The 16,523-nt window shown below is 37.4% G+C and overlaps 2 protein-coding genes across 2 annotated transcripts in view; one reads left to right on the forward strand and one right to left on the reverse strand.

Annotated features, from left to right (window-relative positions):
* The window catches only part of GTF2E2 (general transcription factor IIE subunit 2), a 65,631-nt gene that overhangs the window by 36,664 nt on the left and 12,444 nt on the right, over positions 1–16,523 (reverse strand). The window lies entirely within an intron of this gene.
* On the forward strand, positions 2,677–10,962 carry SMIM18 (small integral membrane protein 18). The gene is made up of 3 exons (XM_082715660.1): positions 2,677–2,713; positions 9,943–10,038; positions 10,438–10,962. The coding sequence occupies exon 3, from the start codon at positions 10,472–10,474 to the stop codon at positions 10,766–10,768; it is 297 nt and encodes a 98-aa protein (XP_082571786.1). The 5' UTR covers positions 2,677–2,713; positions 9,943–10,038; positions 10,438–10,471; the 3' UTR covers positions 10,769–10,962.

Consider the following 16,523-nt stretch of genomic DNA (forward strand, 5'->3'; position numbering starts at 1 on the left):
GGGATCGAGTCCCACATCGGGCTCCTTGCTTGGTGGGGAGCCTGCTTCTCTCTCTGCCTCTGTCTGCCATTCTGTCTGCCTGTGCTCGCTCGCTCTCTCTCTCTGACAAATAAATAAATAAAATCTTAAAAAAAAAAAAAAGAATCATTAACTAGGGGCGTCTGGGTGGCTCAGTGGGTTAAAGCCTCTGCCTTAGGCTCGGGTCATGATCTCAGGGTCCTGGGATTGAACCCCGCATCCGGCTCTCTGCTCAGCAGGGAGGCTGCTTTCCCCTCTCTCTGCCTGCCTCTCTGCCTACTTGTGATCTCTGTCAAATAAATAAATAAAATATTAAAAAAAAAGAATCATTAACTAGTCTTTAATATAGACTATACCATTTGAAACTGGGTATTATTTTCTCAGAGTATAAAAATTCATAAATGCAGATATGTTTTCTTATTTAACTTTGATAAGATATTAAGTTTATCCTATATAAACTAACTGGGAACACCACGAAAAGCCAAAAACACCATGCTAAGGACAGGCACTCTACAAGTGCCCAATCATGAACTACATGCACTTTTATGTATCACGGAGTCCTGAACATTCAGCTCAATGACAAGCAAAGTAAACAGTAAATATTAGCTGAATGAATGAAGACAGTAAGAGTATTTTTATATATCCCTTTACGGTCCTAGAAACGAATATGCTAATTTATCTGTAATTTTAGAAAATAATGTGGTGACACCTGGGTGGCTCAGTTAGTTTAGTGTCTGACTCCTAATTTTGGCTCAGGTCACAATCCCAGGGTTGTGGGATTGATCCCCACATCAGGCTCTGCACTCAGTGTGGAGTCTGCTTCAGATTCTTCACTACCGCCCCACTTCTACCTTTAATAAATAAAATCTTTTAAAAAAATAAAGCAGAGGCTTTAACCCACTGAGCCACCCAGGCCTCTGGCTTCGGCTCAGGTCATGATCCCAGGGTCAGGGGAGGGAACCCCACATTGGGTTCTCTGCTCAGCAGGGAGCCTGCTTCCCCCTCTCACCTCTGCCTGCCTCTCTGCCTACTTGTGTTCTCTGTCAAATAAATAAATAAAATCTTTTTTTAAATGTAAATTATAAAACAAAGTTTGCACAGCAAGCATTTACTCAGTCTGCTGTTGCTATAATAGCCACTCCATTATTTATTTATGTATTTATTTATTTTTAAAGATTTTATTTATTACAGCGAGAGAGGAAACACAAGGAGAGGAAGTGGGAGAGGGAAAAACAGGCTCCCCGCCAAGCACGCAGGGAGCCTGATGCTGGGCTTGATCCCAGGACCCTGAGACCATGACCTGAGCCAGAGGCAGGCGCCTAATGACTGAGCCACCCAGGCACACCCACTCCATTATTTAAAACCTTGATTCTGTTATGCCTGGACCACACACAACTCTAAATAATACACCTTAAATAAAAACATTCGATCTTCAAACATTCACAGTTGAAGATTCTTTGGCCATTTAAAAAAAATTTTTTTGAGGGGTGCCTGAGTGCAACAGTCAGTTGAGTGCTGATCCTTGGTTGGACCCAGGTCATGATCTCAGGATCAGGGATCGAGCCCTGTCTCAGGCTTCATGTAGAGTCTACCTGACATCATCTCTCCTTCGCCTTCTGTCCTTCTCACTGATGCTTTCAGTCTCTCTAAAGTAAATAAATAAATTTTGAAAGAAATTAAAATTTAGGAGTGCCTGGGTGGCTCAGCGCGTTAAAGCCTCTGCCTTCGGCTCAGGTCATGATCTCAGGGTCCTGCGATCAACCCCGCATCAGGCTCTCTGCTCAGTGGGGAGCCTGCTTCCTCCTCTCTCTCTCTCTCTCTGCCTACTCATGATCTCTGTCTGTCAAATAAATAAAATAAATAATCTTTAAAAAAAATTTTTGTTGTTGTTGTTGAATACAGCTGACAAACAATGCTACATTAGTTTCAGGTGTACAACATAGTCACTGAACTTCTCTATAGATTATGCTATGCTCACCACAAGTGTAGCTGCTGTCACCATAAAACACTATTACAATATCATTAACTATATTCCCTATGCTGTGCCTTCTATTCCATTTTTACCATTCAAATTTCACAGACTGCTTTTTTAATATCGGTGGTATACCTACCAAAACTAACCCTCTCCCAACTAGTAGAGCTGAAAACCTTTCTTTTCCCTTAGAATTTCTCCTAATTCAAACCACCACATGGAAATAATCACTTCCAGATGACAAAATTTATATATAACACAAGTATGAAAAGAAAATATCATTTATGAGATTTCATGCCCACTTCCTAGAGGAAATATCAAGCTGGTAAACCTGGGCTGTTTGTTTCCTAGGTTACTACCTCTCTCAACATTTCTTTTTAGCTCCAGCAGAGAAATACTCTCTGAAGGATCCGAAATTTTATGGTTAAACACTAAGGAATCATCAGTTTGTTACTAACTCAAATTCCCCTGCAGAAATTTAGCTTAAGGACAAAGAAAATAAGGCAAGAAAAAGAGGTGACAGTTTATATCCCAGACAGCTCTATTCAAGTTTATGAATGATTTACACTTAGGGGTGGCAGGACTTAATGCAAATGAACGAAGAGGAAACTGTCAGCTGCATTGTGGTTCAACCAATAGAAGCACAGCTCCATCTTGGATGTGCACTGGACTGCATTACAAACAGACGATACCATCGCTTCAACAGCAGCCTTCAGACAAGAGGTAGGTTTATACGATCTCTTTCATTTAGTAATACATGTCCTTATGATGAAATATAAAAATATTTTACTATAAAAGCTAAGCAGAAAGCTTTGTTCCTACGAAAGGCCAAAAAAAGCAATGTATTCATTTCACTGCTTGGTAGGATTTTATTATGAAAATGTGAAGACTGCCTTGTGCTATTTGATAAGCACCCTTACCATCTGTGCCTTATGGAAAATTCATGAGATTTTCTATGAACCTGATCTATATCCAGACCTTAGAGTAAACGATAAACATTTAATGTTAAGTGGTTACTTGCGAATTTATTTTTTCTGAGTTATTTCATTTCAGCAGTTTGGTTGCCTTAACAAAGGATTTTTCTTAAAGAAAAATCTAGACTCAAAGCGAATCCTGGACTAAAGCTTTCTGACTGTATGTGCAAATTGTATTGGTTGGTAAAAAGCGGTTACTTACGGGAAAGTTTGTTATATTTTAACAAATATGAGAAAATAGTTTAAAACTGTTCATTTGACTTTGAGTGTAGATGCAGTGAATGCCAAGAAACTGTAAGGATTGTGATTTTTACATAAAAATAATAAGACCGTAAAGATATCATTAAATAGGCTGCATTATACTACAGCCAAAGAGATCATTTGTAGAGCTTCAGACTTCCCTAACATTTTAACTAAAATAGTTATTTTAGTTAAAACCATATTATTTATTTTAGTTAAAACCATATTATTTATGGTTAAATTTTAAAATCTTTATTACTGTAATACACAAGTCATTCTATTATTAAATAATAACCTTCTTAAACAGCCTTTCACTTTTTATATGCCACAAAATATTCATAACCATATCTCAATATAATGTTGAAATTATTCTTCAACTGATTCCTCAAAAGAAACAGAGAGCAAGTCTTTCTGATAAACTACATAAAAAATAAAAATATGTTTTAAGAAGAACTGGTAAGGGAGGAAGTATGGTACCTTTCAAGGGTAGGTAATAAGATTACTTTGATGGCCCAGAGTAATTATTCATGTCTACTAAAAATTAGAAATACTGACCAAATTTCTAATTTTATAATAGTCGAGCATGAAAAATATCATTATTTAGTAAATGCCAGAGTTCCAGGATATTACCCACACATACCGACCTAAAGATCAAACTTCTGCCTTTTCTTTGCTAATAAACCTATTTAAATTTTAAAAGACTATTTTCATAATTTTTATTCCTTCTATTTCTTATTCAGCATTCAGTCAGCATGAGTAAACCATTCATTACAAAACCTAAAGGTTGCTGTAAGAAGAAATTAAATTTCTCCAGGTTCAGAACAATGGGGTTAATTACCTAGAAAATATTCCTGCTTGCTGTACAAAGTATATGGGAGCCAAAGGAAGTCTCAGATAAATAAACACATCTTGTCAAATAAAACAGTTAATTTGTAACTAAAATTTCAGGTAAACTGTAAACAGAAAGAGCGCTGCCCCCCCCCCTATTATTAGCACTATAACCAGCTCACATTTGCTGGTAATGTATTTATAGTTAGCAGAGATGTAGGGTTACTGCTCTTTCACCAAACTGACTAGACACATGGCCTATCTCAGAGAGCTCCAGGGCTGGGTGAGCGCTCTATATTTAAATGCCAATATTATTAACGGATCATATTTCAAAGTTATATGTTTAAAGATGCTACAGAATTCAACTCAAGAGCTTTTACCATAATTAGAGCAAAAGCATAATCTTGTTCTGATCCGACAATTCAAGGTTCCAGAACAGTTTGAAGTCCTATCCCCATAATTATTTCACTAGGATCTTCTGAACATAGGAGGAAAAATAGGTGAAGAGAATATATAAAAACAAACAAAAATATGGTATTTATTTTAACTCTCCCCATTTCTGTAATGAAATTTTAAAGGGGTGGGGATCCAAATAAAGTATACAAATGATTTTTTTTTTTACCACTTAGTCTTATTTTTCATAAAGCATGTTTATAGCAGGTACTTGATACAATGTGTATTTTAATTCCAAAAACAGTCTTAGAATATGAGAGAATCCTAATAATACCATCTTTCTGCATGTCTAATTATGTCTACTCCATTAAAGTAAGTTTTAGATTTTACTCTAAATTTAGCACAAAAAATTGCTAGAGCTCTACTGTACTTAAAAAGAATGAACTACATTAAATTTAAGGTACAAAATGACTCTGTATTTCATGGTTTACTTTTTTCAGATATGCCCAGAAGCTAACTAAAGATTGAATGTTTTGAGTTGCTCATCAGTTATCAATACACTCACTTAAGAGGCAAACTGTCATCATTTACAACATAAATTATCATCATTTACAACACGGGTATACTCTTCCTTAAACTGCTTAGACACTTCTTTTTTTTTTTTTTTTTTTTTAAGATTTTATTTATTTATTTGACAGAGAGATCACAAGTCGGCAGAGAGTCAGGCAGAGAGAGAGAGAGAGAAGCAGGCTCCCGCTGAGCAAAGAGCCCGATGCGGGGCTCGATCCCAGGACACTGAGATCATGACCTGAGCCGAAGGCAGCAGCTTAATCCACTAAGCCACCCAGGCGCCCCTGCTTAGACACTTCTAATCAAAATGAGAGTTTACTGATTCTTTTTTTTAAGAAGTAATCCAAAAAACTCAGTAAGTGTATCAAATAGATAGAAAACACAGATATATAACACAATGTAACGCAACAGATACATAAAACCAAAGACAAGAAATACTTTTAAAGTATATTAGTTAGGGCTTTAGGTAAGGACTATATTCAAGTGGTTCAAAAACTGAAATTATTACAAGATGTACCTTGTGAAATCTCACACAGATCTCTGTTTCCCAGCTCTACTCTCCAACCAACCACACAGGCAATCATTGTTACTAATTTCTTACATAACTCCTTCCAAAACTTTTGTGCAGAATCAAGCAAATAAAAATGCATATTACTTCCCCCTCTCTTATACATACTGTCCTACATCTTGGTCTTTCTGACTTAACAGATCCTAGAAATCTTTCAGTATCACCACAGTTACCTCATTCACACACAATTATCAATTGTATGGATATACTAATTTTAACAAGAAGAACAGATCATGATCAAGTTAACTTCAAATACCTGAATTTGGTTTGTGCTGTCTGCCTGCCCCACCTTATCCCTTCCTTTCCTCCCTCTACTTTGGTGGGGGGAGATGCATGAGAGGGCTTGAAAAAATTTTAAACAGTTCACATGTACCTCAAAAATAAATAAAATATGGGGACACCTAGGAGGCTCAGTGGGTTGAACATTGACTCCTGAATTTCATTCAGCTCAGGGTCATGGGATCAAGCCCCAAGTTGGCTCCCTGGTCGGTGGGGAGTCTACTTGGGATTCTTTCTCCCTCTGTACCTCCCATATCTGACAATTGCACGCATGCGCGTGTGTGCACTCTCACTCTCTCTCACAAATAAATCTCCTTTGAGAAATAGAATATAATGTCAAAAATTTTAAGCAGTTCACTTGTACCTCAAAAATAAATAGAATATTTATTATCCCTTAAACCAACTTTCCAGTAATTCTAAAATTTCATTTTTTTAAAAAAGATTTTATTTATTTATTTGACAGACAGAGATCACAAATAGGCAGAGAGGCAGGCAGAGAGAGAGGGAGAAGCAGTCTCCCCACTGAGCAGAGAGTCCGATGCGGGGCTCGATCCCAAGACCCTGAGATCAGGACCTGAGCTGCAGGCAGAGGCTTAACCCACTGAGCCACCCCAGCGCCCCTAAAATTTCATTTTGAAATAGAAACTTTTATTAGTCTTTACAACCTCTCCTCAGTTTTAAAGTCAATACAAAAGAAATCCCTACTCATAAAGAGTTAAAATACCAAGTAATAACTTCAGTATAATTTCAACCAGGTATGAGTTACAGATTTATACAGTCAATTTCGAGAAGAAAAGAAACAAAAGTTTGATATGTTAGGGAGACAGGATTATTAGTGAAGCTTTTCATTTTTATTTAAGATTATTAGAATGTAAAAAAGGAGAATGACTATAAAATTTCTGAACTCTATAATGAAATGACATTTTAAGTTAACATTAATTAATAAGGTACATTAAACTGGGGTGCCTGGGTGGCTCAGTGGGTTAAAGCCTCTGCCTTCGGCTCAGGTCATGATCCCAGGGTCCTGGGAGAGAGCCCTGCATCGGGCTCTCTGCTCAAAAGGGAGCCTGCTTCCTCCTCTCTCTCTCTCTGCCTGCCTCTCTGCCTGCTTGTGATCTCTGTCAAATAAATAAATAAAATCTTTAAGGAAAAAAAAAAGGTATATTAAACTAATTTTTTTTTAAGATTTATTTACTTGGGAGACAGAGAAAGAGAGAGAGAGAGAGAGAGAGAAAGAATGAATCCCAAGCAGACTCTCCACTGAGCGCAGAGCCCCCCACTCGGGGCTCATTCTCACAAATGGGTATCATGACCTGAGCCTCAGCTGAACCCAAGAGCTGGATGCTCAACCCACTGAGCCACCCAGGTTCCCCTATATTAAACTAATTTCAGGGACATAATGTGGAAAGAAATTCCCAGATTTTAAAAAGTAACCAACCTGGGGCACCTGGCTGGCTCAGTCAGGCACATGGCATGTGATTCTTGATCTCAGGCTTAAGACTTCAAGCCTCATACTGGGTGTAGAGATTACTTAATAAAAGGAAACAACAAAGGAATCAACCTGAAAGGCCTGAACAGACAGAGAGTCTAAGGAATATTTGCATCAATGCTGAAGATGTCCTAGGTTAGCCCAGGTAAAATCAGATAGATCCTCCAGTGATTCTTCCCCTGCTCTTTATCTACCCATACAATAAATGGCACTGTTCTCTATTTCTTCAAGATCCTATTCTTCCTCTCCTCCTCTATATGCTGTTTTTTCGAAAAGACCTGAAACTTATTCACACTTAAGTAAAAAATAACTAACAATGTGTGCTACCCCTCCCAGGAATACCACATTGTAGTCATATTAAAAATTTTAAAGGAGTTCCAAAACTACATATTTTTTAGGCATTTGTGTGTGTGTGTACACAGCCATCACTATGCTATTGTGAAGACTAGGTGAAAAAGGATTAATATTCTCTCCATTTGAGTCAGTTTCTATGGGTTACTTGACTACTTATATGCATGGTGATTAGAATCAGAAACAGCAATACTGCAGAAATTGGCAGGAGTGGCCTATCAGGATATCCACATTAGACTCCAAGGTGCAACATCTACAGCGTATTCTATGTGAATGGCACCTTACAGTACAGTATGAATAGTGTTCCCTGTAGGTGTGCAACATAGCAGCCCCATTTTCCTTAAGAATGCACTAAGGAAAAGAAAAACTTAAGGGATAAAAGAGGGTAACTCTAAAAAGCAGGGTCCCCAGATAGTTTGAAAATACTGTAATATACTGGGAAGTTCCTCATACACTGGCATTGCAGACAATGTATTTTTGTAAGTCCCCAAACTAATAAAAGCAACTGATTCAATTATTGTCCATTAGTCTGTTGTCCCTTGTTTCAAGATGAAGGATCACCACAAACCATGAAGCTGAAGGATTCTTAAATCCAAAAAGAACAAATAAATTTAAGCCTTTACTTCTGACCTCAGATCATTGATTTAACCTTCAAAATACACAAAAGAAGAAACCAAGTCCATCCAGAGAGGTGAAGCTATTGCCAAGCAAATGTGATCTAAGATAAAAACAGTAACATGTGGGTGCCTAGGTGGCTTAGTCAGTAAGCATGTGACCCAGATCTCGGGATTGTGAACTCAAGCCCCATGCTGGGCACAGACTTTACTTAAAAATAGATAAAAACAAACAAAAACCTTAGAAAATATTAACTTATTAATGTCAAAGTTTTAAAATTACATTTATAAAGAAAACAAATGATGGCTTTGGGTTTTTTAAAGTTACAGAGTTGGGTTTTTTAAAGTCACTTTTTCATCTTTTTTTGGTGTGAAAATGATAATGTGGTTATGTTTAAAAACAGAATCCTCACCTTTTAAGGGATATACACTGAATATGTGTAGATGAAGTGATGATGTCTACAGTTTCCTCCAAAATAGTCTACAGGTGGAAGCAAATGGGTATTGATGAAGTGATAATTGAAGCTATATTATGAGCATACAGGGGTTCATCATACTTTTCTTTTTTTAAAGATTTATTTATTGACAGGGCACCTGGATGGCTCAGTCAGTCAGACGTCTGCCTTTGGCTCGGGTCATGGTTCCAGGGTCCTGGGATCGAGCCCTGCATTGGGCTGCCCACTCTGAGGGAAACCTGCTTCTCCCTCTCCCACTCCCCCTGCTGTGTTCCCTCTCTCTCGCTGTTCCTTTCAGTCAATTAAATAAATAAAATATTAAAAAAAAAAAAAAGAAAGAAAGAAACGTACTCACACACACAAGTATCTCCAGCACTTAGAAAACTATTTGGTACACAGTAGGTAATCAATAAACATCTGTTTATAAGAATGAATGAAAATCTACTTACAACTATGTAGTAAAGAAAAATCATGCAAACTAAGTCATTTCTTTAATAAAATAAAGCAAACTACAATAGTGAATGAATTAACAAAGTGGAATTTTTTCCTCTTATTTCCAAAATTTTCTTAGTATAAAAGCATTTTATAATTTCTTAAAATAATTTTAAAGGACACTTCTGAAGGATCAAGGTAATAAGATCTTCAATCCTTCTGGTGCCATGTAAGGTCTAACAAGTATCAAGTCAACAAGAGCAAAACTTAATGTAAGATACTAAAACTCTGGGATGCCTGGGTGGCTCAGTTGGTTAAGCATCTGCCTTCATCTCGGGTCATGATCCCAGAGTCCTAGGATCAAGCCCTGCATTAGGCTCCTTGCTCAGCAGGGAGCCTGCTTCTCCCTCTACCTGCTCTGCCTGCTCTGCCTGTTCTGCCTGCAGCTCTCCATGCTTCTAATTTCTGACAAATAAATAAAATTAAAAAAAAAAAAAAGGATACTAGAACTTTAATTCACTGGTTAATTTTGTGAAATAGAATAATAATTTATTAATCAATACATCTGGGATACTGTTTAAAATATTCATGTCTATGCATTGACTGGCTATATGAAACCGTTAACACTATCAGATACACAACAAAAAGAAATCCTAAGATTAAGGTCTCTTCTTAGGCAACTTGAACCTAAAATTTTATTATCTTTATTCTGAAACTGCCATTATTTAGCTTTTCTTTCTTTTAATATTTTTCACTCAGCCACTATTTTCTGATTCAGGTCTCCTTGAAGTTTAAAAGACTGGAAATAGGAGAGAGAGATACACTGAGCCAACAAGCTGAGAAGGAGCCACACAGGTAATGAATGAGAAAAGCTCTTCAGGAGGCAGTTTGAAGATCACCACGTTAAAATACAATTTTTTGTAGTTAACAGATCACACTGACCACTGCTTTAGTCAAATTTTAAACCAATTCAGCTTCTTTTTTTCCACTTCTATTAACAATTAACCTCTATATAGAAATCTTAAACATATTTGTCCAGCAAATGACACACATAAATATGCAATACAGTTTACAGAGTATATGGCCATAAAATACAGAAAAAATTCAAAAATATCATTTGGGCATTTAATTCTGGCAGAAAATAAGATGACTCATGTTACCTACAAAAATTTACCATCAAATATTAGTACTAAGACTTAAATTGGCTAATCTTTAGAATTTGGTTACATATATTCATTTTTTACCTTTTTGCAGATTCAAAAGAGCAATACAAGTAGAATCCCTAAGAATGGCCTCCCTGACCTCCAGCCTCTGGAATGAAACCACTACATCTGTTTATCAATACCTTGGTTTTCAAGTTCAAAAAATTTACCCTTTTCATGATAACTGGAACACTGCCTGCTTTGTCATTCTGCTTTTATTTATATTTACAGTGGTATCTTTAGTGGTGTTGGCTTTCCTTTATGAAGTGCTTGACTGTTGCTGCTGTGTAAAAAACAAAACTGTGAAAGACTTGAAAAGTGAACCTAACCCTCTTAGAAGTATGATGGACAACATCAGAAAACGTGAAATTGAAGTGGTCTAGCACTCTACTAAGATGAACAAAATCTCTGAAAACAGCCTTCAACTACTGAGAAAAAAGGAAAATTTTCTGAGGCCAACTGTTATTATGAAAATTGACTCTGAGTGATTAAAAGATTTCTAAAAGAAGGGAAAAACAAGTCAAATATGCACTTTGTGTGTGTGTATCCCTTTCATTAAATGTACAGTAAAACTTCACAAGTGTAAGTTACCAATCTATTTAAAATGATAATTCAAAAACTGGGTAAAAGATTCCCAGATTTCAATATTAAGCAACAAAAGGTAAGCCAGAAAACATCAGCAAGATCAAATAACCCTGATCTACACAAACCATGTGGACTAAAAAATAAACTTCCCTCCATGTGGTTGGGTAATAAAAATGTTTAACTAAGTCCAAAGTAAATAATTCCACTTATACATAAAATCCCTACTTATTAAAAAGAAGTATATTCTAGGTTACTGAGGACAACTTATACATTTTTTAAAGACTTAAGTTTTATTTAGGGATTAGTGTGGGAAAAAGTCTCAAAATAGAAAGATCACAAGTGTACTTGCATAAAATTTTCATAAAACTGCCTTACCATTTAATAAGAAACACATGGTTTAACAACGGCCAGGCTATTTTCAAACTAAAACTTACTAGCATACCGTCTAAGTTGTATTTCCTGAGTTTATTCTTTCATTTTGCTGCTATATCCATCTTCTCAAGGGCTAAGATACCCAATGCTGAAAAGACTAACCCCCAAAGAAGGTGAAAAACAGGACCATATAACACCTATTAAGAAACACTGTAGTTTTATTTCTTAGAATTACAAGAGCTATACAGATATTGTATTTCATTGCCCAAACACTGTTTTGCCAGGACCCATGAGCAAACCTAAGCACGCTCTTAACCACCACAACTGCACTTAGCAAGAAATAACATTCCTGGAAATTCACCCTGACAAATTCGTTCAAAAGGAAAAAGCTCAAGATACAAAGAGATTTTTAAAAGCATTACTCAAAAATAACAACAAAAAATGGAAATAACACTTTTAAATATGATAAATCAACTTAGCTTATTAAGAAACTACTGAAAATTAAGGTACAATTAAGGAAAGAGAAAATATTTGATACAGGAAATGAAAAATACACATCTGGGGGCACATGAGTGGCTTAGTCGGTTGGGCGTCTGACTCTTCCATTTCTGCTCAGGTCGTGATCTCATGGGTCTGGATGGAGCCCCACGGGGGGGGGCTCTGCAGGGAGTCTCCTTAAAAGATTCTCTCCCTCTGCTCCTCCCCCAGCTCTCCCTCTCTCTTTCTCTCTCTGATAAATCTTAAAAAGAAAAATACTTATCTGTCATTTTCAACTTAGAGAACCCTGTCAGTTTGGAATCACTTTTCCACAAAATGTTTTCTCTTTCTATCCTTAGAAATAAACGCAAATAATGTAACCAAATTTCAAAGGACTTGCAAAAACTGGTGTGCAAAGTACTTTGGTAACCAGGAGATATTCTGAGCACCGTTAAAACCACATTTTCATAAACCACAAACTCTGGAGTCCTTGCCACAAATGGGAAGCATACATATCTTTAATTGCTAAATTTCTTGATAATGGGCACTACTAACTTTTCCTACCTTATGCTGTAATGTATTTAACCATTCCACAAATATGTATTGAGTGCCTCTATGTGTGACAGATTGGGTTACGATGGCAAACAAGTAATCATGCAATTACTATGACACAGCTTTGTCAAAAATAATGAGTGCTTTGGGAATCAAAGGCTAAGCACTGAATTCAAATAGGACAGTAGAAATAATATGACTTAAGCTGCAATCTAAAAGAGGAACAGGAGTTAACCAAAGGAAAGAGGGAAGGAGCTAAGAAAGAATATTCCAGGAAGAGGACATAATGTGGGCAAAAGTCAACAGGTAAAAGGGAGTAAAGCATGTTAAAGGAGCTACAGGAAAGTATCACTAGGACAGAGTATAAGAAAAACAGTGAGCTATGGGTATAAAAGGTGATGGAGACCAGATCAGGTAGGGCATATAGACAGCAGGAAAAGACGGGCTTCATCTGAAAAGCAATGATGATCAGCCTAAAGACAGTGATATCATCAGACTGATGATTAGAAAAATCACAGATTGCTGTACAGAAACAGTCTAAAGAACTTAAGCCAGGAAACCCTGTAAGCACCTAATCAGACAATCCACTGGTACTGACCCGGTCTAGAATGGTACAGTAGTCTTCAGTGTTTACACCCAGGAATTCCTGCTCTTCCTTCTTAGAGCACTTGGGACCCCATGTGTCTGGGTACAGCCCTGTGACTAGTTCTAGACAATGAGTTGTGAGAGAAAGTAAGCTCTTACCATCAGGAAAGAGAATTTTAACTGACAGGTAAGATATTCCAGAGTTCCTTCTCCCTCTGGCACTGAGACCAAAAACATCTGAAATATCGGCTACTCTATCAGCCTGGGTCCTCTGAGTAACTAAAGAGCCAAGAGCCTTGCCAATACATGATAAACATGTGGTATGAAAGAGAAACAACAAATCTTTGTTTTTAAGACACAGTGAGATTTCGTACTGTTTAAAAAAAAAAAAAAAAGGTGGCCCAAATTAGTGTCACTTTGACCAAATTCCAAAATTGGTGTTTTATACATAATTTAACTGTAGTTTCAAACTCCCTCAGAAATGTAGTCTTATCTGGTCAGTCAGGAATTTTTCAATCAATGCCAATGAGTATGCCCTTCCCCATCCCCCAAAGAAAGATGAGGTCATCTGCATAAAACCCCTGGCTTTTCTCCCTAGAAAAGGCCTGGCCTAGAACAGTCCTTTTCTTTTGCTAATAACTTTCCTGCCTTTGCCCTCCTTCTATAAAAAGCTTCCATTTTGCTGGGCACCTCGGTGGCTCAGTCCTTAACCAGCTGCCTTGGGCTCAGGTCATGATCCCAGGGTCCTGGGATGGAGCCCTGCATCAGGCTCCATGCTTGGCAGGAAGCCTGCTTCTCCCTCCGCCCACTCCCCTGCTTATATTCCCTCTTTCACTGTCTCTGCCAAATAAATAAACAAAATTTTTAAAACAAAGGAAAAGAACCTTCCATTTTGCACAATTCCTTGGATTGCCTCTCTATTTGCTAAATGGGATGCTGCTGATTCATAGATCATTTCATAAAGCCAATTAGATCTTAATTATTTGGTTGAATTTTGTTATTTAGGAGGAGCAAAGATTGTGTGTGTGTGTGTGTGTGTGTGTGCGCATGTGCCAAAAGGCAGTTTTATTAAAGCTTGAGAACAAGACCCCTGAGCAGAAAGAGCTGCTGCTAGGAGCAAAGATATTCTTAACCAGATCAAAGAAACTAGGCCTAAGACTGGGTCTGTGCTAATGTTTAAACAGTGTACTACAAAGGTACTATGAATTAATTCAATGTACATTTCACTGGAATGAAGACAAAATCAACTTAATGTATGTGCTAATAAGACTGAGAGTCCTACCTGATAAAAAGATTACTTCTACTTTAACATCAACTAGTTAAACAGCTTGCAAAATATCTAACAAAATGACATCCATGAAGATTACTATTGCTGCATTTTTTGGTAGTTAAATAGTTTCTTGTGAATTACACTGGACTGACCTTGTTGTTTAAAAGGTAATGGTCTTAAGACTAAACTAAACCCAAAATAAGTAGAAGAAAGAAAATAATGGTGAAGTAGAAAAAATTTTAAAAAAAAGAAAAACACAAGAAAGAAAGAAATAAAACCAAAGTTGATCTTTTGAAAAGATCAACAAAATAAAACACAAATTCCTAAAATCAGAAATAAAAGAGGGAAGGTTATCATTACTGACCTTACAGAAATCAAAGGATTCCAAGGAAATACTTTGAAAAAGTTTAGACAGTGTAGATAATGGAATGGAAAAACTCCTAAAAAGATACAAAGCACCAAAATTAACTTAAGCAGATAACAAATAATCTGAATATATCTGTAAGAATTTCTACAAGAGGGGCGCCTGGGTGGCTCAGTGGGTTAAGCCACTGCCTTCAGCTCATGTCATGATCTCAGGGTCCTGGGATCGAGTCCCGCATCGGGCTCTCTGCTCAGCAGGGAGCCTGCTACCCTCTCTCTCTCTCTGCCTGCCTCTCTGTCTACTTGTGATCTCTCTCTGTCAAATAAATAAATTAAATCTTTAAAAAAAAAATTTTAAAAAAGAATTTCTACAAGAGCTTCCCACAGAGGAAAGCTGGGTATAGCCCTGTGACTAGCTTTACAGCCCAAGTGGCTTCACTAGTGAACTCTACCAAATATTTAAAGAGAAAAATGTATCAAACCTTCACAAACTCTTCCAGAAAACAGTGGAAAAAAGAACACTTCACCAATCATTTTATGAGGCCAGGAACACCCTGACAGGCATCACAAAAAAACTACAAACCCTACCCTCATGAATGCAAAGACAAAACTCCTGTACAAAATACCAGCAATCTGAAATTCCACAACAAATAAAAAGGATTATACATCATGACCAAGTAGGATTTATTCTAAGAATGCCAGACTGGTTTAACATCTGAAAAATCAATTAATGTATTATTAATAAAAAACAAGAACATGATCTTCTCAAAAGATGAAGAAAAAGCATTTGACAACCTCCAATACCCATTTAAGATTAAAACCTCTCAACAATTGGGGGTACCTGGGTGGCTCAGATGGTTAGGCATCTACTTTCAGCTCAGGTCATGATCTCCAGGTCAGCGGGGAGTCTGCTTCTCCCTCTCCCCCTGCTTGTGCGCTCTCTCTCTCTCTCAAATAAATAAATCTTTAAAAACAAACAAACAAACAAACAAACAAAAAACAAAACTCTCAACAAACTAGTTTGCCCTGATAATGGGCAACTACAAAATCCATGCATCTAAGATCATGCATTAAGGAGGAAGATTGACTGCCTTTCCCCTAAGATCAGGAACAAGGCAAAGATGTTCACTCTCACCACCTGTATTCAACATTCTATTAGCCAGTCCAGGGCAGAAAGGAGGGAAGGAAGGAAAGAAGGAAGGGCATTCACACTGGAAAGGACATAATAAATCCATTCTTATTCACATATGACATAATCTTGCATGTAAAAAAAAATCCTATGGAATTCACACACACACACACACACACACACACACACACACACACACAAATAACCTAAAAAGAATGAAGAAGTTCACCAAGGTTGCAGAATACAAGATCAATGTACAAAAAACTACTTTATTTCTTTTTTCTTTTTTTAGATTAAATCTTTAAGATTTTATTTATTTATTTGTCAGGGATAGAGGGAGAGAGAGCGAGCGAGCACAGGCAGAGAGGCAGGCAGAGGCAGAGGGAGAAGCAGGCTCCCTGCTGAGCAAGGAGCCCGATGTGGGACTCGATCCCAGGACACTGGGATCATGACCTGAGCAGAAGGCAGCTGCTTAACCAACTGAGCTACCAAGGCGTCCCCAAAACTACTGTATTTCTGAGGCACCTGGGTCACTCAGCTGGTTAAGCATCTGCCTTCAGCTCAGGTCATGATCCCAAGATCCTGCTCAGCAGGGAGTCTGCTTCCTCTTCTGCCCCCTCTCACCCCATATCTTGCGCTCCCTTGTTTGCTCTCTCTCAAATAAAATCTTTTTTTTTTTAAGGATTTTATTTATTATTTATTTGACAGAGTGAGGTCACAAGTAGGCAGAGAGGCAGGCAGAGAGAGAGAGGAGAAAGCAGGCTCCCTGCCAAGCAGAGAGCCTGACTCAGGACTCGATCCCAGG

The sequence above is a fragment of the Mustela nivalis genome (genome assembly GCF_964662115.1).
Source record: "Mustela nivalis genome assembly, chromosome: 20".
NCBI classification, from domain to species: Eukaryota; Metazoa; Chordata; class Mammalia; order Carnivora; family Mustelidae; genus Mustela; species Mustela nivalis.